The 23998-nt window shown below is 43.9% G+C and overlaps 1 protein-coding gene across 1 annotated transcript in view; it reads right to left on the bottom strand.

Annotated features, from left to right (window-relative positions):
- Window positions 1-23998, bottom strand: part of LOC121168087 (delta and Notch-like epidermal growth factor-related receptor) — a gene marked incomplete at its 5' end in the record, with an annotated part of 181059 nt that overhangs the window by 74769 nt on the left and 82292 nt on the right. Inside the window, one exon of the mRNA XM_040997852.1 lies at window positions 16048-16161. Coding sequence (XP_040853786.1) covers window positions 16048-16161 — 114 coding nt within the window. The remainder of the gene's footprint in view (window positions 1-16047; window positions 16162-23998) is intronic.

Raw genomic sequence — 23998 nt, 5'->3', positions numbered from 1 at the left:
TGATGAGAAGTTCTTGGCACAGTGATGCTCCAAAAAGAAGTGTTCCATAAGAAGCAGTTGTGATTACGATGTGATTCCCAAGTTTCCGGACCTGCGGACAGTGTGGGTGATGTTGTTAGCAACTGCAGCAGACAGTATGGGAGCAGACTCCACTACACGGCTGGGAGGGCTGAGTGGTATGAATTCAGACTGCTGCAGGTCAGGTAGAGATGCTTCCGCAGTCGATCAGTAGTCACCACAGAGCACAGACCTATTGATCAAGAGCACGGCATGGCCTAGAGGACAAGGACTGATGGCCACAGGCATACTGCTGGAAATGGAATGCATGGGCACAGGTGCTACCACTGTGGGCAACTGCGACATGGCTAAGCACAAGGCATAAGAGGAAGCTGAGTCAATTTGGAAAATGCAGTTGCTTTGTCTAGCAAAGTTGCATTTCCTCTGTCACCTGAGCCATGGTTATTCTCTAATTCATAAGACATCCTTTCACAAGTGACTCTTGTGTCACAAGGAGTGGAGAGCCCTCAAAATCAGAGCTTGAATCTTCCCATCTGATGTGTGAATTTACGCCAGATCCCTCATTACTTTTTGTTTCAATACCCTGGTGTGCAAAACGGGGAGGAGCAAACAAGATGATGCACAATACATGTCTGACTCTCTTTCCACTGCGCAGCGGTTCTGCGGAAATGTCATGCTGCCAACAGCCTCATCACTCGGTGAAGCCCTGGGAAGGACGCTGACCTGTGTCAGTCAGTCTCCACTGTGGGACCAATCTAAATAGATGCAAGAATCTGACAGAGTTGTATCCCTGGATACACATAAGGAAAGAGTGGGTGAAACTGGGAAGTGTTCACTGCGCTGTACACACACACACACGGTTAAGGGGCCATTCAACACCTGCTGCTTTTGTAACCCTAGAAATCTGGGATTCATCAGGAGAGCCAAGAATTGGCGGACAGGTTCTCCAAACCCTGCCACATGCTGGCCATGCCTAGCAGAAACTGCTTGCAATCCTAATACTATCTGAAGCTTCAGGTAACCTAGAAGTTAATGACGACACAGTGATGTTTTCCCTCTAAGCCGGGAAACAAATAAGAATGGCTCCCTTTGGCACTGAAGCTCAATATTTTACTGCAAGTTCTTTATATGTGATCGGGCCAGTAAAAGAAATCAAGAAAAAAGCATAAACTGTAGAAAGGATAAAATAAGACTTATTCGCCAGCCTATGATATTATACAAAGAAAATCTAAAGAACTCTACAATAATAACTATAAGAACTTATAAGCAAATCATGTTCTCTCTGATATAAGGCAACCTCCATGTAAAATACAAGATAAACAGATATATAGGTAAATACATATTTTATAATAGAGACTAGCATACCAGGAAGTGAAGATAAATTGCAGTATGCATCTCTACTCCCGAATAAAAGGAGGATTCCCCTGTATGTATTATCTCTGAGAACACAGCCCGATCTCCCACACAGGTGGCAGGAACTGAGATGCGGGGACCATCAGCTGCTGCCTGTCAGGGAGCTCATTAGCAGCAAGAAGGAGTCAGCACAGAGTGGGAGGGGAATGCAAACATTTTGCTATTTAACTTAGACTTTCCAAGAGGGGAAGACGTGGTCGAATGTCTGTCCCTATAAAATTCCTTAAGAGCTGTGCCTGGCGAATGCATCAATAATAATCAGTTAAGGTGCATGCTTTTGAAAATTCCCCTAGAAGAATAGGCAAAACAAATGAACTGTGGTGGAAACAGCAAGAGGATTAGCAAAGAAAATTGAACACTCTTGGGTTCAATCACACTCCTAGGCACATTTAAACTCCAAAAACATGAACCCCCAAAGTTCAAGAACATACACGTTATTAAAAAATATATTCATAATTTCAAAAGTGTTTGTATCAAGATACATTTACCCTTTGATTTCATTTTACACATTTTGAAGTAACCTCACATGCAGAAGGACAAGCAGAATATGGTTTTCTGTACTATGATGTCATAAAACTAATCGTGTTTCTGAAAATAAATTGTAATAGATGAGTAATGTATGCTCCTAACTAGAAGCTACTGAGCAAATATTTTTGGATTTACAATTTTCCTTAAAGAGTAGCAACTGAAAAGCTGTATGATACCGTTAGCCAAGAAGTACAGAAATAAGGAACAGAACAATACCTCTAGGGTGACCCAGCTCGGGGTGTGCAGACCTCAGAGGGCATGCATCAAGAAAGCTGAAAGAAAACACAAAAGCCCCAAGGACAGACTGTCTCCAACACACGGTGGCAATGCCAGCAGCCAAGAGACTTCAGTCCAACAGTGAGAAAGCTTAGAAAGCCATGGACTGAAACAGGGCAGCACCACTTGGGGGCGTTCCCATGCCACTTAAACCACCACTTGGGGGTGTTCCCATGCCATAACAGTGCGTGTATTTGAGTGGTAGCCTCCCTTCCAATTCTTGCTTCCTGGTCACGCACACCCTAGGAGCAGCAGGCAGAGCTCAGGGAGGCGTCTTTGCCACCCATCTGAGAGCCTCAGCTGGAGCATTTCAGGGGTGAACCACTGGATCGATGTCAAGTCACTCATGCTCTTGCAAATACATACCTTTCAGAAAGTCTCGATGAATAAAACTAGAACTAGAACTGCAAAAGTAACCTAAAGAATAAGAGCCAACGCCAGGTAGCTGCCGGTTCTGTCAAACTTTGCATTTAAACCAATTTTTAGATGACTATGCCTGCTGAATATTTATTATGTAAATGAGAAGAAAGCAATCTTTGCTTTGCACATATCATAGAAATTAGATATTTAAGACCAAAAGAAAACATTTCTGGAAGATTTTAAATTGTAAGTCAATGAAGTCACTGTGTGTATTGTTAGAAACCTCTCTAAATACCAGAAATTGATGAATATACAAAATGAAGTGATACTGGCAATTTTGCAAATAAAGCCCATTTCCACATAAAACGTGATGTGCACAGATACTGAAATTTTAATTTAATGAACTCACTGCTTTGAGAAAATGACTCAATTCAGAAACCCAAGAACCCCACCTTTCTATCGCTCTCAACTCCCAGATTCAGCAGTCAGTAGGCTGTTTCTGAAACATATCACAACCCCCAAGCGCTTTGTGATGTCTCTGCTGCCGCCGTCCTAGGAGAAGCCACAGTTACGTCTCCTCTATCATCACAGTGTCCCATGGCGAGATCCTGTGCTTTATCTTATCCAATAACCAGCCGTTCAAAGAACAGCAGAGTGATCACAAAATGTAGCAAAGATCATAGCGTCCAGCTATCCTACGGTAAACCTGCACTTGCCTTCCACGGGCAAGAAGTCCTGCTTGCCTTTACCTTCCTGACCACTGCGACCCCTCGTTTTTCAGACTTTGGTCCCATAAGTCTCCCTTCAGCTCCCAGTCCTCCTCTGGAGACTTGTGACATGCCATTTCCACAGCCTCAGGTACCCCGATCCTGTCTGCTTTCAGTGCTACATCGTCCTGGCATTCTAATCCTTAGCTTAAATGTTAGACACTGCAGTCGAGGTGCATATCCCTTTGTTGTTCAGTATCATGGCCCCTGCTCACTGGCCTCACAGCTTGCAGGTCAATGTGTGATGATGCTCTTATGTACTGGCTCTGGAGCTGTCCATCATCATAAACTTCCAGGGGGAGGAGTCATCTTGCATTTTCCCATCAGCCAGAATAGTGCACTAATGTACATGCAGAAATTGGGCGGGTGGATGGTCAGGTGGCTGGAGGGGAAGGATGGCAAGAGACATACTAACATATCTTACACAACACAAATATGAGATTGGCTTGAAGTATTTATTTTATTGCTGCTTGATTTCATGTTTCATTTCTCCCCCTTTTTTTGCAATGTTTCTGTCTTCACCTAGTCTTGACTTTAGGAATGTTCGTCTCACAGAATAAACATTCTAAAAAACAAAGTGGATGATAGATACGCATTATGTCTTGTAATTTATAATGAGGGAATATGTAAAGTATGACTGTTTGATGACTTTGTTATGGTTGTGTGAGTGAATAATCATCAAATCATGAGGGCAGATGATACGGTTTTCCTGAATTTTCTACCAAGAGGTGTGAGGCACATGGGAGAAGGTAGGATCCTGACTCGCAGAGGGCAGGGCAGAGCAGATAGCTGATGAGGCCATTCTTAATTCTTGCAAATATTTGTGGCTTAGAGGGGCAGCCAGGCTGCCAGCTGGGGGTTGACAGTGCCAGCCTTCCCCGTGTCTGTGACTACCGCAAAGTACACAGGTCAGCGAAATCTCACTGGAAAGTTGGGTTTTGCATTGGGCCTCAAAGAAATCCAAGATTTGACTCAGCAGACAAGGAAGTGAAATGATAGAATCAGAGAAGGGGTTTTGGCTGATGTTTATGGAAAAGTTAATTAGGACCGCATTTGTTCTTGTTCTCAGCTATGCAAGATAAGGGCAAGGAGGAATATCTAGGAAAATCAATTACAAACCCATCAGATACAAAAGATCCAACAGGATTGTACCGAGGATGTAGCTTTCAACTTCTAAGAAAACCAATTGAAAGAAAAATATGCCTTAAGGACATTTTCCTTAGCAGTACACAAAGACAAATTTAGAACCCAGATAGGAAAATGAAAAATAACTAGAAAAAATACATAGGAATGCTAAAGCAACTTTTCCCCAGTTTAGAATAGATAAAAAGGTAGAAAATGCAAATTTACTCAAATTATAGCTATATGTGCAAAAAAATAATTGGCTGTTAAAAATGGAAACATAACTCCTTTGTTAGAACACAGTCCTTGCAGATGAATGCAAGACAAAAGGCAAGGACAAGCCCAGACCAGGTCAGGTTACAGTACCCGATGGCATACATGTGGGTCAAGTCTGGGGGCAGGCCAGGCTTAGCCAGTTCAAAACATCCACTGGTCGGGGCCCGGTGCGGTGGCACAAGTGGTTAAGGTCCTCGCCTTGCACGCCCGGGATCCCATATGGGCGCCGGTTCTAATCCCGGCAGCCCTGCTTCCCTTCCAGCTCCCTGCCTGTGGCCCGGGAAAGCAGTCGAGGACAGCCCAAAGCTTTGGGACCCTGCACCTGTGGGAGACCCAGAAGAGGCTCCTGGCTTCGGATCGGCATAGCATAGGCTCTTGCGCTCACTTGGGGAGTGAATCATGGGATGGAAGACCTTCCTCTCTGTCTCTCCTCTCTGTATATCCGCCTTTCCAATAAAAACATAATAAAAATAAATCTTTAAAAAAAAAAAACATCCACTGGTAGATCTGATCTGAGAACCAGAACTGGGTACACCTGTGGCTGGATGGGGCTGCAACACCAGCCAGTTCACACTAGGGCCAGGACTGGGGGCTGGTTGGGCCTGGGTAGGCTGTAGCACACACCAGAATGGTAGAACTGGAGGCAGGCTGGACCAAACCAGGCTGAAGCACCTGCTGATGGAGGCCGAGGTGAGGTGAGGCATGCTAGTCTGGGGAAGGTGGGTGCCTGGTCAGTGAGCCCCAGCGGCGGAGGGTCTGATGAGACCATGGTCGCCTGACCTGGGTCCCTGTGTCTGCCTGCATGGCGGGTGCCAGGTCTATTAGCCCCAAGGGCAGGGGTCCAGCAAGGCCCAAGACACTTGGCCTGGGTCCTTGGGCCCACCTGCGAAACTGGGCTTCCTCAGTGGAAAAAAACGGAGTAATAGACAGCTGGCCCAGATCCATATGGGAGACATGACAGCCCACTGAGGCCTACAGAGGACATATGTACCATGCCAGAGGAAGGAGGCAAAACAAATTAGACAATAAATATCCCAGCCCAATGATGACAGCCAATACCTGGGCAAATGGAGATTCAAAATTTGACTATGTCAGACAAGGGACATTGAGAGGATTCCCTCATCCTTGGATTGACAAGATAGACAACATTTCAGAACTATCGAAACCACCTGGGCAGAACCCTCAGAGCATGTGCCACATTGGAACTCTGGGTTGATATCAGGTGGCCATTCCCCATCCCGGGTACTGGGAAGGTTGCGAGGATAGCAATGGCTTCTTCCCTTATCTCTCCTTCCCCCAGAAACAGGAAGAAGAAACAGTCATTTTGAAAACAATGGTCACACCTACTTTTCTATAACCCTTGATCCTTCTTACCCTGATCAACTATGTTAACATCATCTAAAATTTAAAAGATAATAATAAAATACATTACAAAAAACTATGATGAAAAATAAGATGTAAAAGAATGGAAGAGGCATTGTCATGTTCCTTTGTTTCCCTCTGTAACCAACACTGAGATCAATCATGTCTCTATCTTCAACAAGACCTTGAAATCTGGTGAAGAAAACAAACAGCAGCAATAGCCAAGTAGGTAGAATCATCAACAACACCACTGCTGTTGAAGCAGATAGAGCAGGCCGACACGGATGCGAGCTGTGTTGGATACGGCCGCCAGGGAGACACAAATGATGAGCCAAGGAGAGCCACGTCTGGTCCAGAGGAAGAAGGAGGTGGGGGTTAAGGAGAGGAGGTGGAGGTGGTTGGGAGCATCAGCAGCCAAGACTTCAGCCTCACACTGCTTAGCTCTAAGGTAAATGGTGCCCTCCAGAGGACAATTTCCAAGCTCTTGTGTTTGAAGAACATGAAAAAAACTATCAGCTGCAGTGAAAAAAAGAAGAAAGGACAAAAGTCCTGAAAAATGGGTCCAAAGCTGACTTGTACTCTTCCTTCTATCTCTCTTTTAAATATTTATTTATTTTATTGGAAAGGCAAATTTACAGAGAGGAGACAGAGAGAAAGATCTTCCATCCATTGAGCCACTCCCCAAGTGGCACCAACGGCCAGAGCTCACCTGATCCAAAGCCAGGAGCTTCTTCGGGGTTCCAAGACCCTGGTGCAGGGTCCCAAGGCTTTGGTGCCATCCTTGACTGCTTTCCCAGGCCACAAGCACGAAACTGAATGGGAACTGGAGTAATGAGGCATGAACCAGTGCCCATACGGGATTCCTGGTGCCCCTGAGCCACCACGCCAGGCCCAGTGTCCTTCTTTTCTTACAGCCACAACGATCCATGACTATCTCCACTGTTGCCACCTGAGCTCCCTCCACCATCACAATCCCCCTGCATCCCAGGATCAGGTTCCCAATATTTTCCTTAACTCTGGTCTTTACTCCATCTACCCTCCCTCCTCTGCCTGTCATTTACCTTGCCTGTTCATAACTGAAGCCCATGTAACCACCAAGCAACTGCAATATGGATAAGGAGCTAATAAATACTATGTGATTGATAAAGTCTTCAATGACATATTCACTGGACCACATCTGTATGACAGAATAAAATACAGCCACTCACAACACTGTAGAAAAATACAATTATTTTGATGAATGTTAAAGACACGTTCGGTCAAGCAGCTCATTGTAAAACAGAGTGCACAGAAAGTTCCAAGTTCAGTTTTCTGAAAGAGGAATTGAAAAAGAGACTTCCAAGAGATTCACCTCAGTCTCTGAGAGAACAGGTAACAGGAATTCTCTTTCTTTGAGCATAGATTTCTTTGATAATTAAAAATGTATAAAGCTTACTTCAAGCACTATATATACTCCTAAGTCATCACAGAAAGAATGACCATGTAAAATGTCGAGAAGTAGTAAACAGATTATAGCAGGTAAACGTCATCGTGACCAAAAACATTGCTATTGGGGAGTTCAAAGTCAGGAAAGTGCCCTAAAAAGGACTAATTATTCACATATAATGCAACCAAGTAGAACTGGGACAGGAAGTATAGTGGGAAAACATATCAGAATACTCAGACTATGCGATCAAGGAGAAGCACAGCGTTGACACTCAGCTGCCTGTTACAAGCAGAATGCCAGATTAGACCTGGGAGGGGAAAACAGAACTTAAAAAGGCTTATGAATCACACATATAACATGACAAATTATCAAACCACTGTTTTACGCCCATGACTTTGTTTAACTTTGTCTTGGACCTGGGTCCCTTTGCATTCACCCAAGGATGTTCATAGGAACTGGAACTGAAGCCTGAACAGCTCAGCAGGTGGCCTGGGTTACAAAACATGTATTTTGGCCAAAATTAGAGACAAATTGAGCTTCCCCCATGATTGTGATCTCATGATGGGCAAGTGTAAGAAGATAACTCTGCTTCCGAAAAAAAAAAAAACATCACATTTATCCTTAAAATACTTGCATTTCAGTTTGAAAGGACCCTGGTTGTTTTTAAGAACAGTGAACATCTTCCATCTCTTAGGGAGAAGGAAGCTTTTATCAGAGATATCCCCTCAAATGACAGTTGTATCTCCAGGCAAAAAAACAGAAGAGCAACCATATCAAGGCTCTGGAAAGTGAAGCGAAGCTGACAGACTTCTGCAGTGTAGTCAAAACATGGAGGCAACAACCAGAGTGGCCTGAGACTTCTGTCTGAGGGTCCCACCCCAAGGAGCATGACAGCTGTGATACAGAGCACACAACCTGCTCTTTCCAGGGCATCTTGGGAAACAGCCTGGGCCAAACACACCATGCGGAATGACGGAGGGGCCCGGGAAAGAAGAGAAGCAGAGAAGGGGATCCCCAAATTCTGTATGACAACTCTGCCCTCTTCTTGTCATGATCCCAGCACTGAGAGCAGCTGGCGTCTCTCAGTCTTGCCAGAGATCCACCTGTTTACTCTGGTGACCACTGGCTAATCCATCCTGGCGATGCAGGAGTGCTTCCCCCTTTACAACATGTTAATCTAGAACAGTTTAAGTATTTACTCATTCACTTAATCAACAAAAGTTTCATCTCTACTTAAGACCCGGATGCTCTTAAGACACACGCCTCCCACATGAGTCCATAATCCCTGACAGGGAACAGACAGAAGGGGCCATGCCAATCACTGTCACTGGTGGTAAAACGTGATCAGAGAGGAATTAGTGCAGCAAAAACAACTCTGGGTTTACATCCTGGATGCCCTTGAACCTGAGAACCTTGCTACTACCGTGTAATAATATCTACTGCCCTGGAGAGCTGTTGTCGGGAGCAAACAGTGACCTGTAATCATCGCTCACTCTCTTCTGGGCACTGCTCCAAGCACTGTACACTCAGGGCTTCGTGAATCCTTACAATAACTCCATTAGGTAGGTACTGATACTGCCTTCACTGTAGATGAGGAAAAATGAGACAGAATTTAAACAACTTGCCCAAAGTCACCACGTAATACATAATTGAATACAGAGTCAAAGTCACACTTGAGCTTTAGCTGTTAACTGCTAAATTAAGCTTGATAGAAACTTCCCATGCCAAACAAGTGTTTAACCAACAGACACCCGACAAATGTCAGTAACAATCACTGCTTCTGCCGTGTGATTCCTGGAGCCCCATGAAAGAAACAAGGAGCCGCTGTTTGCTCTCCAAAGCTTGACTGCCACCTGCTGCTCACGTGCAAGTGCCTCAACTGGAGCTCCACTTCTGGCTCCTGACTTCAGCTTCCTGCTAGGGCACATTACACCAGGCAATGACAAAAGCTGGAGTAGCTGGATTCCTGCCACCAGATGGGAGACCTGGACTGATATACCGGCTCCTGGCTTCGGGAGTGAACCAGTAGATACAATCGTACTCTTCGTGGTCGCATTCTCACCCTCTCTCTCTCTCTCTCTCTCTCTCTCACACACACAAGAAAAAAGTTACAACTGAAAAAAAAAGAAGCAAGAATACATTTGAATTTTCAAAGCTAAAAACTTACAGTAAATAAAGCTAAATGACTGTCATGTGCAGATCCATAAGAAACTGAATTTGGGGTTTATCTGCAAGGTACATTCAAACTCTTTTTAGAGGGAAAAGCATCAAGATACCATCATTCATTCATTCAATTAACATTTGGCTGCTATCTGCCGGTACCAAACCATGTTAAAATGGTTTCCAACAGAAGCCACGTACTGGAGGCAAGGCTGAGGAACAGAACAAGCCACTCGCTGAAGCTCAGGATTCCAAAGAAAAGCTTTAGTCATCCACTGAAAGTTACTGCTGCTGTCTCTTCCACAGCTAGTGCAAAACAGCAAACAAAATTCTGTGTGATGTTTTTATTTAAAACAACCTCAGAGAAATCACGTTATGTGGAAAAGACTCACACGCACAAAGAGGGGAAAAAATGAAAAGACAAATACACTTCAGTATAAAACAAAAATTAATCAGCATACACCAAACACAGAAACTGATGTTTTATTCACACTTAATAAGACATAATCCTTGATCCTGCTTCCAAGAGATGAAACTCTATACCACTTGGAACTTCAGGGGTCTCAGCTGCCAGGATTCCTGGAGACGGTGATGATTTCGAGATAATGGCAACTTTACAAGGATAAGGACAGCACTTCGCACGGCCCTCCTTAGTTCATGAGGACATGTTGCACATTGCATCTATAAAGATGTGCAATATCTTACGGTCCTAAGAATGTGCCATCAACAAGATTATACACAACATAGCAGAAACAAACAAACCCCAGAATCATAGCCCTTCTAGATCCTCACTGAATCCCATGCCCAGTTTATGCACAGGGCACATTATCTGTGAGATGATTTCTGTGGCACGTATGGTTATGACTGTAAATCCCTAAGACAGATAGTATTACCAGTGAAATTCAAGTTGGACAAAAGGCTTGATGGAACTAGATTATTCGAGGCTATAAAATGCAGAAAAACAAAGCCCTTGAAGCTTATGGCAGCAGGATTTAATCTGCAGACCCTCAGCACCAGGACAAAAGTCTCGCTGGAGTCACTCATTGGTGACTTTACAAACATCAGTGGAAGCAAGATGGACTGTTGACGTGGGTCGGGGAGGAGCTCCTCAGCTGGCATATGTGAATCAAGGACATTTAGGGGTCCTCAATAGTAATACAGAAGGATCCACCCTCATTGTATAAGATGGAAACAAGGGCTGGAAGAAACAAAAGGCTATGTCTTAGAATCATCTCTCAATGACTAGCATTTATTCCACATTCACACTTGGTGGAAGCCCAGAGCTGCGGGTTTCTATTTTTGCCCACTGCTTTAAAAGCTGAGTATAAACACCCCCCTACAAAAGAATGAGTCTTGGAGAAGCAGAGTCTGTCAAAAGAGGTGGCTCCCGACTTCCAACCTAACAATGCAACCTAACACCCAAACGGATGCATTCATTCCACGGCCTCGTCACTGGGCACACTCTCAGGTCCAGCAACACCCACGCTGGAAGATGACATGAACTTCTCATACTTGCTCATGGAAGCTGCCACGTCATAAAATCTCCCATGTCTGACCATCAACTCCAGTGCTAAACTCTGACATCCCATGACTGAACAAAAGGTCTCCGCACTACCCAACTGCAACATTTGCTTTCATGCTGAACACTGAAGAGCACTGTGCATCTATCTTATCATTAGCAGTAGTGGCTTTTTTCATTGCTGTTGTTTGAATACATTGAACAAAATTCTATTTTCGCAAAACAGTGAATTAAGTCCGATATTCTCTCTATGGACCAGACTTCCCTAGGCTTCTGTAATTGGCTGGTAGGTGGTTCTATCAGGTATGAGCTGCATGCCATGAATGGTCACTCTCCCAGCTCCAACAACAGTCCTTTACTACTGAACGTTCCAACCACAAATAGACTTCTTTCACTTCTGTATTAAGTTGTGTGGTGTTCTACTTTAAAACCCTAGAATAGGAGAATACAAACTGAATTGCTGAGGTAAAGATCATAGCTGGATATTAGTATTCAGATTTTATTTTTATATGGGTCTAATTTTATGCACACATTTAAATGTCAATGTGCTATGATAGTAAGTAGATATAATTAGACATCGTCAGAATTGAAAAAATTTTTCTTGAAAAATTTAAGGCTCTCAAAGGTCTAAACCTAACATTCCAAAATACTCCGGGTACACAGCAGGTGCACGGACAATTGCATCCTACTCCACATCCTTATCTTTGGTACAGTCATTCTCGTTTCACAAAGTGAATACAAGGGAACACCCTGGGTGCTTTTACCTGTAACTCTAATCACCCCCACTGGAACCAGAATCTGAAACTCCTCTCCAAAAAGTGAAAGCAGAGTCAACGTTCAAAGAAAAGACAGAAGCCATTAATGAGGGAGAACAAGAACTCAGCATCAGAGAGGAGCAGACAACCCCAGAAGGGAATACATGAGTCTTTCCAGTGACTCACCCTGAACTTCAGGCAAGGGGCTAAAAGGAAGACCAGAGTCACGAGAGCGAAAGCTGGTCCAAATGGGATGGAAAAGGGAAGAAGATGCTCAGATGGGGAAGGAACCGTGGTTTGGACATGCAGCACCAAAAGCGCTACCCAGAGGGAACACACCCTTCTACAGGAGGTTGCTGTAAAAGAAAGAAAATATGTTCTTGCCTTTGCAGACTTAAGTAGTGAGAGTGTTTAGAAATTCCAGAACCCAAAAACCTCGCCTCTGTCTGAATCATGACGATGGCTACACAGATAAACTTTAAACATAAACATCATAGGATTTAGTTTTTCAACTATATTAGAGATAGATGGTGGATAAGAACACGGAAGCCAAGCTGCCTGGCTTTCCACCTGTGACCTGTGCAGCTTCAGGCAAGTTATTTACCTTCTTGGGCCCTATTTCCCAGTCTGGTAAATGGAAATATTAACAGTATGTATTTCCTAGGATTGCCGTGAGCACCAAAGCAGTTGGTTAATGTACCAACTGGGAGTAGTACCACACTGTTGGCTTTTACAGTTGAATTATTTACTAAATATTGATGAACTGCCCCCACATTAAAAAAAAAACTCTGGAAGTAGGGTGTCAGGAGTGACTGTGAGAAGACGAATAAAATACACTTCCCCCAATGCGAGGATAACGCTGAGAAGCAGAGCATGGTCCACCCCACTATTCAAGGTGAGCACAGGCAAGGGCCAAGGACAGTGGCTGACCCGGAACTCTAGCGCCTTGTATGGATCTGACACTTTGCACAGCTCACACGAGAAGCAGCCAAGCACACGCTGCTTTACCGATACGGACTACTACTCCAGCACAGGCCAGGGAGCGAGGCTGTCCAAGGATCACCAGGCATTGCTGCCATGCTCAGAACCCTGCCAAGAATCTCTCTAGATAATGACCAGAGCCCTCACCCTTGGCTGATCTTTAAGGAAAGTCTTCAGAGAAAGACCACTAAGAAGCTCATCACCTTCCTTGCAGGTTCAGAGCACTGCATTTCTCTTGGTTCAACCCAGGCAAAGGAACTGACAGGAAATGAAGAGAAAGTCCACCATCTATCCATCCCGCAGACACCCAGGGCTTACGTTACCATCTATACAGGCCAGCGTCTCTGTGCTCGCACTGGGCCCAGACTTCCTCCTGATCCACACAACAACTCCCCAGTGGAAGTCTCCAGCTAAACCCAACAAGAGCCCTCCATACTCATTCCCAAAACAGAATACTTCTCCATGAACGACACAACCAACTACTGAAGCTACACTCAGGCCACTCTCTCTCTTGTCCATAATCCACCTCTCTCCAGGCTGCTCCACTGAAACTCCAAATCCTCTCAAACCATCAGTTTTTCTGCTTCAAACTCTACCCTTCCACTCCTAGAAGTCAACACTTATGAGGGTACATCAAACAGGTCATGGAAAACGGAATGAACAGGTGGGTTGAAATCTGTGCACAGTTCTTTCCTAACATACATGTTCCGTGAAGGACCCACATATCTGTGTGTGGGAGAGGCTGTATCGGTTCCACTACTACATCCTCGCACCTGGCACACACATAAAATGCTCTGTAATTTCCACAGGAAGTGGGAAAGGAAGCGTGAGCACAAGAAGAAACTTCAAGGGCGGGGAGGTGGCATCATGGCTCAACAGGCTAATACTCCACCGGAAGGTCCAGCATCCCTTATGAACACTGGTTCTAGCTCAGGCTGCTAGATTTCAGATTCACGTCCCTGCTTATGGCCTGGGAAGGCAGCAGAGGATGGCTCGCATCCTTCATTCCCTACACCCACATGGGAGACCAAGAAGAAGCTCCTGGCTTCAGGTTGGCTCAGCTCCGGCTGTTGTGGCCACTTGGGGAGTGAACCTGCAGATGAAAGATCTCTTTCTATTCCATCTCTCCTTCTCCATAAAGCTGCCTTTGAAATCAAAATAAATCTTAAGAATAAAGACTCTTGGATTCAAAAAGCAGCCCTTATTGTCAGTGTGTTTTGTGCATATCACCTCTTCACTAAGCCTCAGAGTCTAACTTTCAGGTAATAATTCAAACAATAACAACAGAACATACTGGAGTCATCCAGGCTCTTTTGCAAAACTCCAATTCGGTTTCATATTGGCCTTGAAGCCTGCCTTTGACAAATGGCCAAGCCAACAACCAGAGTCAGGTGGCAGTTGAGCAAGGGTATAACTAAGTGCTCGTGGGCAAATGATGCCTGGTGTTCATGTGCTCCATCATCAGCCTGGGTGATGTTTACAAGTTTTCTCATTCGGTTAAGAGTGAAGTTTGCACTGCAAAACAAGGGCAGGTAGGGAAGGAAAAAGGGTTCGTCAAGCACACCAGACACTGTCACAGTAGCTGTGTTCATGTACTGAATACACAGCTGGAAAAGGGACAACTCAGGGTGATACAGCCCCACCCTGCCCAGGAGACAACAATTCACCCTTCTGTGATTGACATACACTGAATTAACATCCTTTTAAAATTATTTTTTTGGCTAGCACTCTGGCATTGCCAGTTCAGCCAGTGCCTGTAATGTTGGCACCCGATATGGAGGCCAGTTCATTTTCCAGCTGCTCTAGTTCCAATCCCGCTCCCAAAAGGCAGCAGAACATAGCTCAAGTGCTTGTGCCTTCACACCCACTGGAAGACCGAGATGAAACTCCTGGCCTCTGGACTCAGCCTGTCTTCACTTTAGCCATTGCAATCATTTGAGGAGTGAACCAAAGCATGGAAGATCTCTCTATCACTGTCTATCTCTCCTATTTCTCTCTGTAGTTCACCTGTCAAATAATTACATAAAATTTTTTAAACTTTTCATTTTATTTGAAAGGCAGAGAAACGATTTTTTTTTCTGTCATTCACTGTTTTACTCCCCAAATGCTCACAACTTTTGGAGTTGGGCCAGCTGAGTCAGGAGCCAGGAGTTCAACCCAGGTCTCCGACACAAGCGGCACATCCAACCTCTTGAGTCGTTACCACTGCTTCCCAAGGAACGTTCCAGAAGGAAGCTGGAATCACAAGCAGAACCGGGATTCTGAGCCAGCCAAGGCTGCTGATCCGGCACAGCTCCCAGGGAGCCAGAGCCTTGGGCCTCCTAGGGGGCCCATGGCCTCCCTGCAGCCCCTTCAGCAGGGGCCGTCTGAGGTCATTCTTAGTGCAGAAAAGTTTCCGGATGCACTCAGGCTCAGCATTTAATCTCTGCAGAGGAGGTGACTCTATGTCACATAGTTGTCAATATCACCACTGTGGATCAGGAGCTTACATGTTGGTCTCAAGGAGAAAAACCTCTAATGTCACGTTATTCGTACTACATTAAAGATTTAAAGTAACCCGTCCCATAATATCCCTCCAAGCATAAATGGAACAAACTTCCTTCAAGTACAAAATCGTTCCTGAACACCAGCTTGCTAGCTAAGATTAACGGCCTACTTACTTGGGGTGAAACTATGAAACTGACAAACTCTTGTAAAATAAAAGTAATCCTTGAGTTTCAAAAGACATTATCAACTTAACTTTAAAACAAAAAGCACCTGAATTTTAGGTCGAATTCTTTCATGTGAAATGGTATTGAGAACCAATTTAAATAAATAGGAATCTTAACAAGTAAAATTTCATCACCAGAGATTCTGCTTTTTTGTAATTGTCCATTGTTTCAATGTATAAAGAAAAACCACAGAAATTCCTAGATCATAGTTAATGTGCAAGCATAATGTTCAAGCTATTCTAGCACAGAGTTAAAAACAAGGGGACCATCTCGTTTCTCATGAAGAATTTTTTTGAGAAATTTGAAGTAATAGCTCATCATTCATGCCTTAATGAACATGAAAGGTGTTCGTGGGGTCACGAGCAGGGGTTACCTTCTAGACACTGGCAAGTGAATCCGCTGAGACTGGAAATGCATGTGGCTCCATTTCTGCACGGGTCTAGGATACAGTAATCAATCTTGGATTCGCAAAGTTGTCCAGTGTAACCTGAATGAAACAAAATGCACATTTTAACAACTGTAATTCTAAAGCCACTCTGGGCCACACCAGGAAGAGACAGGCTCATCCGGGGCCGAGCGCGAGACAAGGGCAGCATCCTCAGCCAATCCCCTCCCCGCCTCCTGAGCTAGTGCACCTTTACAAGTAGGAAAAAATCATAGCGGTTTACAACCACGATTCAAACATTATTCACTTTTCAAAATTCTTGATCAAAAAGACAGACTTCTCTTCAGCATCAGCTCCAGGCTTTCTCAATGGAACTAAACTGTCTGGGCTGAGGTTACTGTTGTCGTATCACAGGCTGTAAGAATTCCCAACACTGAACTCACTGAAATGACGACCGCTTTCCTAGCTCATCACAATGACATAGAACAGAAGTGTTAGGAGAAGGTCGGGGCACGCGACTCTTCATGGAAAGTATCCTAAAGGCAGACGATCCCATTTATGTTAATTCTGCACTCTCCTCCCTCATTCTAAAAGATAAAGAGTTTGTGCCATATAATACATAAGCATATTAATATGTTACTTTCTAACTTACATTTTATTCTGGAGACATAAAGGCATATTTGACCATCTTTATAAAACTACATAAAATTATTTTGTTTGTATACAATGAACAGATTTCATACACAACATACACACAGCATACTGGTATTTTCCAGCCCACCCTCCCTCCCACCCATGAGCCTTCCCTGCCTCTTCCTACCTTTTCTTTTTTTTTCTCTCCCCTCCCCTCAGTTTTCACACTTCACATAGGCTCAACCCTCCATCAGAAAAAGGATCCAACAAATGATTGGCAGAAAAAAAAAACAAAACACCACCATTCTTCAAGAGCACAGACAAGGGTCAGGAAAGTAACCAAACCTCAACGTGCCTGTCTCACTCGTGCACATGACATTTTTCGGGACTCTATGTATTAGCACCACAACTCAGGGGAAACAGACGATATCCTTTTGGGGAGACTGACTTATCTAAGTATGATGATTCCTAACACTTACTTACATCACAGATTGAACTAAATTCTCAGCGAAGCAAGCACCTCCCCCATGGGGATGTTCTTAGAAAACTTGAGTCACACACACAGGATGGGAAAGAAGGCGGTAAATCGATTTTAACACCTGTGAGGCCAAACAAGTTTAAATAAATTCCAGCGATTTTTTTTAAAGATTTATTTTCTTTTTATTGGAAAGTCAGATATGAAGAGAAGAGAGACAAAAAGGAAGATCTGCCATTCGATGATTCGCTCCTCAAGAGGCCACAATGGCTGGAGCTGTGCCAATTCGAAGCCAGGAGCCAGGGGTCTCTTCCGGGTGTCCCACATGGGTACAGAGTCCCAAGGCTTTGAGCCATCCTTGACTGCTTTCCCAGGCCACAAGCAGGGAGCTGGATGGGAAGCAGAGCTGCCAGAATAAGAACCAGCACCCATATGGGATCCTGGCGTGTTCAAGGCGAGGACTTTAGCTACTAGGCTACCATGCCGGGCCCCAGATTTTCTTTAATCAATTTTTAAAACAAAGGTTTCCACAGAGAAAATTTTAAAAAATAATAAGGTAACATGCTTCTCATCTTAAAAGTGGGAAGTGAAAGAAAGTGGATTATGGTGGAATATTTGAGAAATACAAGAGTTAAAATAATGACAGAGAAACATGTCTTTAGTCACGTTATTTGAATGACAGGACCATTAACGCCCTGGAGACAATCCTTTTCAGAAACATTGGATGTATAGAGATTTCCTACATCTTCAATCATTCTGTAACATTTTTTGTGCATCTTCAGGATGATTTTCACTATAAAAAAACTTATCTTCCCAAATTATTTTAGAAAGACTGTCTTTATTACTTTAATCCCAGATTTAAAATAAGTAAATTAATAGTACTGGATAAGAGATGATATGACTGGGCTTCAGTTACCTTGCCTAAGTAGCTTAAATTATAGACTATTAATTAAAGACTATACAACTTTCTACTGTTCCTACAATCTTTGCTTTAAGACAACCCAGGGATTTTTTGGCGATCCATGAATATGAAAAGACAAACTAACAAACCTGTGAACTAATTATCCAAACACCAGAACAAAAATCCACTCCACAGCAGACTGTGTGAATATTACAACACTATGTGAAGATTACATTTTCAAGCAAAAGTTCTAGATTCAAAATGAAAGAGAGCGCCTGGTTTTTAGTAGGAGTCGTCCCAGTAATGTGTGCTCGGGACGCTGCCTAACCATGTGTACAAGAGTAATACTACGTGCGCCACACCACTGCCCTCTCTCCCCATGTGCAAAACTCAGCCTGAAAGGCATCACAGGCCTCAACAAAAGAACCAGAACTTCAGTAAGAAAACATGGAAGAGACTTCAGGACACTGGACTCTGGATCAGTGAAGCTGGTCCTGGGACTGGAGAGCTTCCACATGGCAACAGCAACCAGCAAGAGGAGAGAGGCAACTTGCAGAATGGGACTAAAGAGTTACTTACATCTGAAAGGCAGCTAGCATGTGGAAAATCTCAGTCCAGTAGCAAATGATTAGTTCATCTTAAAAATGGACGGTAGATTCAGACAGACATTGATCAAGTAAGGCATAAAAATCACAAGCAGATACATGAAAACATGTTCAATACTGCTAATACCCAGGGAAATCTAAATGGAACCCACAGTCAGACATTGCCTCACTCCTACTTGATTGCCTGAGACAAAAGGCAACATGTGTTGGAGAGGATGTGGAGACAAGGGGACGGTTTCCCATTGTTGGCAGGGATATCAGTCAGTACACCCACTGTGGAAAATGCTGTGGAGGTTCCTCAAAAACACAGTTGCCCCAGAATGTAGTAATCCCACCACTGGGATGAAGTCAGTCCATCAAAGACAACTGCCCTCCCATGGTTACTGCAGTAATGGACGCAAGAAACAACCTATGTTCAACAAATAAAGATGGTATAGAAATCTGCATCGTAGAATACTACTCAGCCATGAAAAGGATGGAATTTTGTTATTTAAAACACAGAAGTAACTAAAGGGCAACAAGTTAACTGAAAGAAGCCAGGCACAAAAGATACGTACCAGATGATGTCACTCCTGCGGAATCCTAACAAGTTGATATCACAGAAGTTGGGAATATAATAGCGGTTGCCAAAGATGGAGAAAACAAGAGGATGAGAGAGAGGAAGAGAGGCTGAGTGATCGGTTCTAAGCCACAGTTTTGGGGTTCTATAGCACAATGGGGTGACTACAGCAGACACGATAAGGTGCTGTGCATTCTCCACTTGGAGAAAAGTCACTAAACAGAACATAAGGTCTAAGGCATTCTGTAACGCTGTCATCAAAAACCTGTATTCAGTACGAACAAAAATAACAGGAGATGATAACAAAATGCATAGCCTACACAGAGATAGCTATGCACTAAATATTCCCTTGTAACTTATGATCTATCTATGACTATAATTGGGCTCCAGGTACCAACAGTTGTTTTTCTTCACCTCACATATCTATTGCCTCATATCAACAATCAAGAACATTTTGTTAATTTAGCCTGCCCTCTCACATTTCCATATTTTACCCATGAGAGTATCTTAAAGCAAATCTCATTTCACCTGTAAATATTTCATTGTTGTCCTAACACAAGGAGATGTTTCTAAAGGTCACTTTTAATAGTCTCTCAATGTTCAGTTCCATTTATAAATTTCACTAAACACTTTTTAAAGCATATTGATTATTTTTCATGATTTTTGAGAACTGTCTAACAATATATAAATTCTCCCATACAAGTAAGTAGTTCTTAAAGCTCTAATAAATGAAATATGTAAACAAAATGAATGTTAAGTTCTGCTAAAAGCTTCAACACTGTGTGCAAGTTTGCTAAGATTTCGGGGTAGGAGATTAATTCAGCTTTGAAAGTGAAGGGTGTCTGAGGATGCCACGGGCGTGTATTGGGTGAAGATGTGAAAGCCCTACTTGAGTGGAGAAGCTTGAGCGTAAGAGTGTTACACACAACGCCAATAATCTCCTTCAGTGCAAAACACTGGTCCAGATTCAACAAAAACATCATCACTTTTCTTCTTGAGCTTTAAAGTCTCTAAAGATTTTTTAAAGAAACTTAATTTCAGGATAATTTTAAATTTGAAAACCAAAAAATTGTGAATACACCAAGAGTTCCCATATATCCCACACTGTCACACAGAAAACTGTAGAGAAAAAGATGTTATGTAACTAATTGTGCTTATAATGAATGATTAGGTGGACGTGCCTGTAAGGTTCATTGTCCCTAGAGATGAAGACACAATAATGGGGGCATGTGGGAAGGACGGAGAGGAAGAAGGCAGGCAAGTCAATGAGATTACAGTTTTACTGAGCATTGATAGATACAATTGACCAACATGACCGGCAAGAAGCAGCTGTAGATCTGTAGCCATAAATTTGCCCCTAGTCCATGCCAGGCTGCAGGCTCATCAAGAAAATCCAGGTATCCCTATAGTCTTCAGTGGAGTCACCAGTTGGTCCCATAGGTGACTGCCTTCCTCCTGCCAGATCACTGAAGCCACAGGAAAAGGTATCATGAACATCCTTGGCAGGATGAAGGTCCCTGAACTCCCAATGAGTCACTCCTTGGGTCCCCCAACAGCTGAACTGGACCAAGGTGTCAGACAAATCATTGACCCTGTTACTCTGTGACACCCTGCCTGGCATTGCTAAGACTTACCCAAATCACCCTTCCCGAGCCTTCTGCTCCAAAGAATCTAAATTAGTGAAGACTAAGGATTTCAATGAAAAGTGTCTTGCCTAGGTCCATTCCTCTATCTCTCTGCAAGTTCATCTCTTCTCTGGCAAATAAGTCAGAACATTAACTGTGTACAAAGCAAGGGCAGGCACCTGACAGAGCCAATGCTGCAGAAAGGAAAGGTAGCAAGTGGCAACCTTGTGAGTTATGGGGGGATTTGCACACACACACACACACACACACACACACACACACACACACACAAGCATTTCAGCCTTAAAGATCTATATGCCGTTAAGTTCCAAGTGACAAGGCAAAACCCACACAGATGTCACAAGGAAGCTGTGAACATCACTAATACCTTCCTAAGAACCCTCAAGCTTGACAAACTTCCTTCATTCTTGCTCCCAAGCATCAAAAGCCTACCTCTCACCCCTCTCACAGCAAGGCACATACCAGGAGTTGTCAAAGTCCCTTCCCTTCCAGCTGGTGGCCTAGCTCGTCCTTGCAGCCACCACATGGTCACAACCTATGCCCTGTTAGTCTAGTCTGATATATCACTGCCTGGAACCCCTGCTAGGGTCTTCCAGGCCACCTGGCTCAGTGCACAGCTCTCAGCTGAGAACCACCTATCGGACCTCAGAATTCCTGCCTTGCTTTGCTCTCCAACTGAGCGTGTACCTCCACCTGACAACACATGCCCTCACAGGAGCCACTGCTTGTCCTCTACGGCTCCTGTGTCATAGTTATCATTGCGTGTCATGATGTGGTTTTTTTTTATAATGTGCTTTTTCATTGACTTTGGTGCTCCTTCAAGAACATAAACTCCCTCAGAATCAGGACTTTGCTTTCATCATCATTGTCGATGGAATGAGTCTATCTGCTTAAAATTTCTGCCCTAAAATCAGCTGTATCTTTCAAGTTATATGTTTGTCTCTCCTTAAGCACCAATATCCAAAACAACATAGGAGAAGGGTGCTAACTATTCTTTTTCCTAACATACATTAGTATAACCATGTAACTATTACACATTTTTTTAAAGATTTATTTTATTTTTACTAGAAACTCAGATGCAGGGCCCGGCATGGTGGCCTAGAGGCTAAAGTCCTCGCCTTGAATGCGCCAGGATCCCATACGGGTGCTGGTTCTAATCCCGGCAGCTCCACTTCCATCCAGCTCCCTGCTTGTGGCCTGGGAAAGCAGTTGAGGACGGCCCAAAGTCTTGGGACCCTGCACCCATGTGGGAGACCTGGAGGAAGTTCCTGGTTTCTGGCTTCGGATCAGCGCAGCACCAGCCGTTGTGCTCACTTGGGGAGTGAATCATCGGATGGAAGATCTTCCTCTCTGTCTCTTCTCCTCTCTCTCTCTTCTCCTCTCTGTGTATCTGGACTTTGTAATAAAAATAAATAAATCTTTAAAAAAAAAAAAAAAGAAAGTCAGATACACAGAGAGGAGGAGAGACAGAGAGGAAGATCTTCCATCTGATGGTTCACTCCCCAAGCATCCACAATGACCAGAGCTGCACCAATCCAAAGCCAGGAGATTGGAACCTCTTTCGGATCTCCCATGCAGATGCAGGATCCCAAGGCTTTGGCCGTCCTCGACTGCTTTCCCAGGCCACAAGCAGGGAGCTGGATGGGGAGCAGGGCTACTGGGATTAGAACCAGGACCCATATGGGATCCCTGTGTGTGTAAGACGCCAGAACTTTAGCCAGGTCTGCTATTAAATATTTTAAATCACTACCATAAAATTGTGCTATCAAAATCACCTTGTGTGCAAACAGCCTGTATCTCTAATTTGAGAATCACTGGAACAAACAGTTGCCCTGCTAAAGAGTCCCTCTTCCCACCATCACAGTGCAATGAGAAGAGGATGAACTGACCCCCTTCTGAACCCCAGGCATGCTTCCACCTAGGGCTCAGTGCTTTCTGTCATCGGAAACTAACAAACCAGAAACAGAACTCATCATCTTGTTCTCCCATAACTGCCATTGTCCAAATTTAAGGTACTGGCTACCAACTAGGGAGGTCTTCCTCCCCGGGTCCATTGAGTAAGGTCTGGAGATGCTGTTTATTGCCACATGTCCTGGGGTGCTATGGCACCCAGCAGGCAGAGGCCCAGCATGCTGCTGAGCCTCCTAATACACAAGAGAGACCCTGAAACAAAGCATTACAGAGCCCAAATGTCTACTGCCAGAAGTGGCAAGCCTGCTTTAGGTCAAGTGGACCCTCATCCTTTGGACTTAAATCCTTGGTTCTTGTCCAAAGGCCTCCTGTTTTCCCTTAAACAGAGAGCACTGCTTATAAAGCAGAGAAGCTGCAAGCTGGGGGATTTATAATTGTGATATTCAATGAATCAGTAACATTACTGGTTCAGGATAGATGAGGAGGGCTGTGTGGTAGAGTAGTAAGTTAAACCACCACTTGCAACATTAGCACCTCATGGAAGAGTGCCAGGTGAAGACCTGGCTGCTTTGTTTCTATGCCAGCTTCCTGCTAGCATGTATAAGAAAACAGTAAACAACAAGCCACGTGCCTGGGGGCTACCACACATGTGAGAAACCAGGATGAAGTTCCTGGATCCAGCGTTCATTCTGACTCAGCCTGGATGTTGTGGACATCTTGGAAGCTGAATCAGCAAGAAGAATAATTCGTTCATTCACTCTATTTCTCTCTGTTTCCCTCCCTCCTTCTCTCTCCCCCTCCTTTTCTTCGTCTGTCTTGCTTGGCTTTTCCAATAAAGAAATAATCATTTTTTTTTTAAAGATGGCTATTAGAAAAGCTGATCTATTCTTCTAGGGAAATCACAGAGGAGTTACCATTTCATGGGAGAAAATTCTAGTATAACACAGATGTAAGAAAAGTGGTGACTCGGGACGTATATAGCAAGGATGCTTGTTGAGGACACGTGGTACAACTGGGAAATCAAAGCAGAGCCTGCTACTTTTTAAAGCATTTTGGCTTTGAACAGTGGTGTTAGCTGGAATAAGCACACACGTTAATAAGAGAAGCCTTCCTTTAAGAATTTGTATTGAACCACAGAAGTATTCAGTTGGTGTAAACATACTATGGTTTGATATCAATTTAGAACATTTGTTTTTATGCTACTTTATT

Source organism: Ochotona curzoniae, unplaced genomic scaffold (assembly GCF_017591425.1).
Source record: "Ochotona curzoniae isolate NIBS_2020 unplaced genomic scaffold, NIBS_Ocur_1.0 patch52, whole genome shotgun sequence".
Taxonomy (NCBI): Eukaryota; Metazoa; Chordata; class Mammalia; order Lagomorpha; family Ochotonidae; genus Ochotona; species Ochotona curzoniae.
Note: the sequence above shows the minus strand (reverse complement) of the source record. Positions and strands in the feature narration are given on the sequence as shown.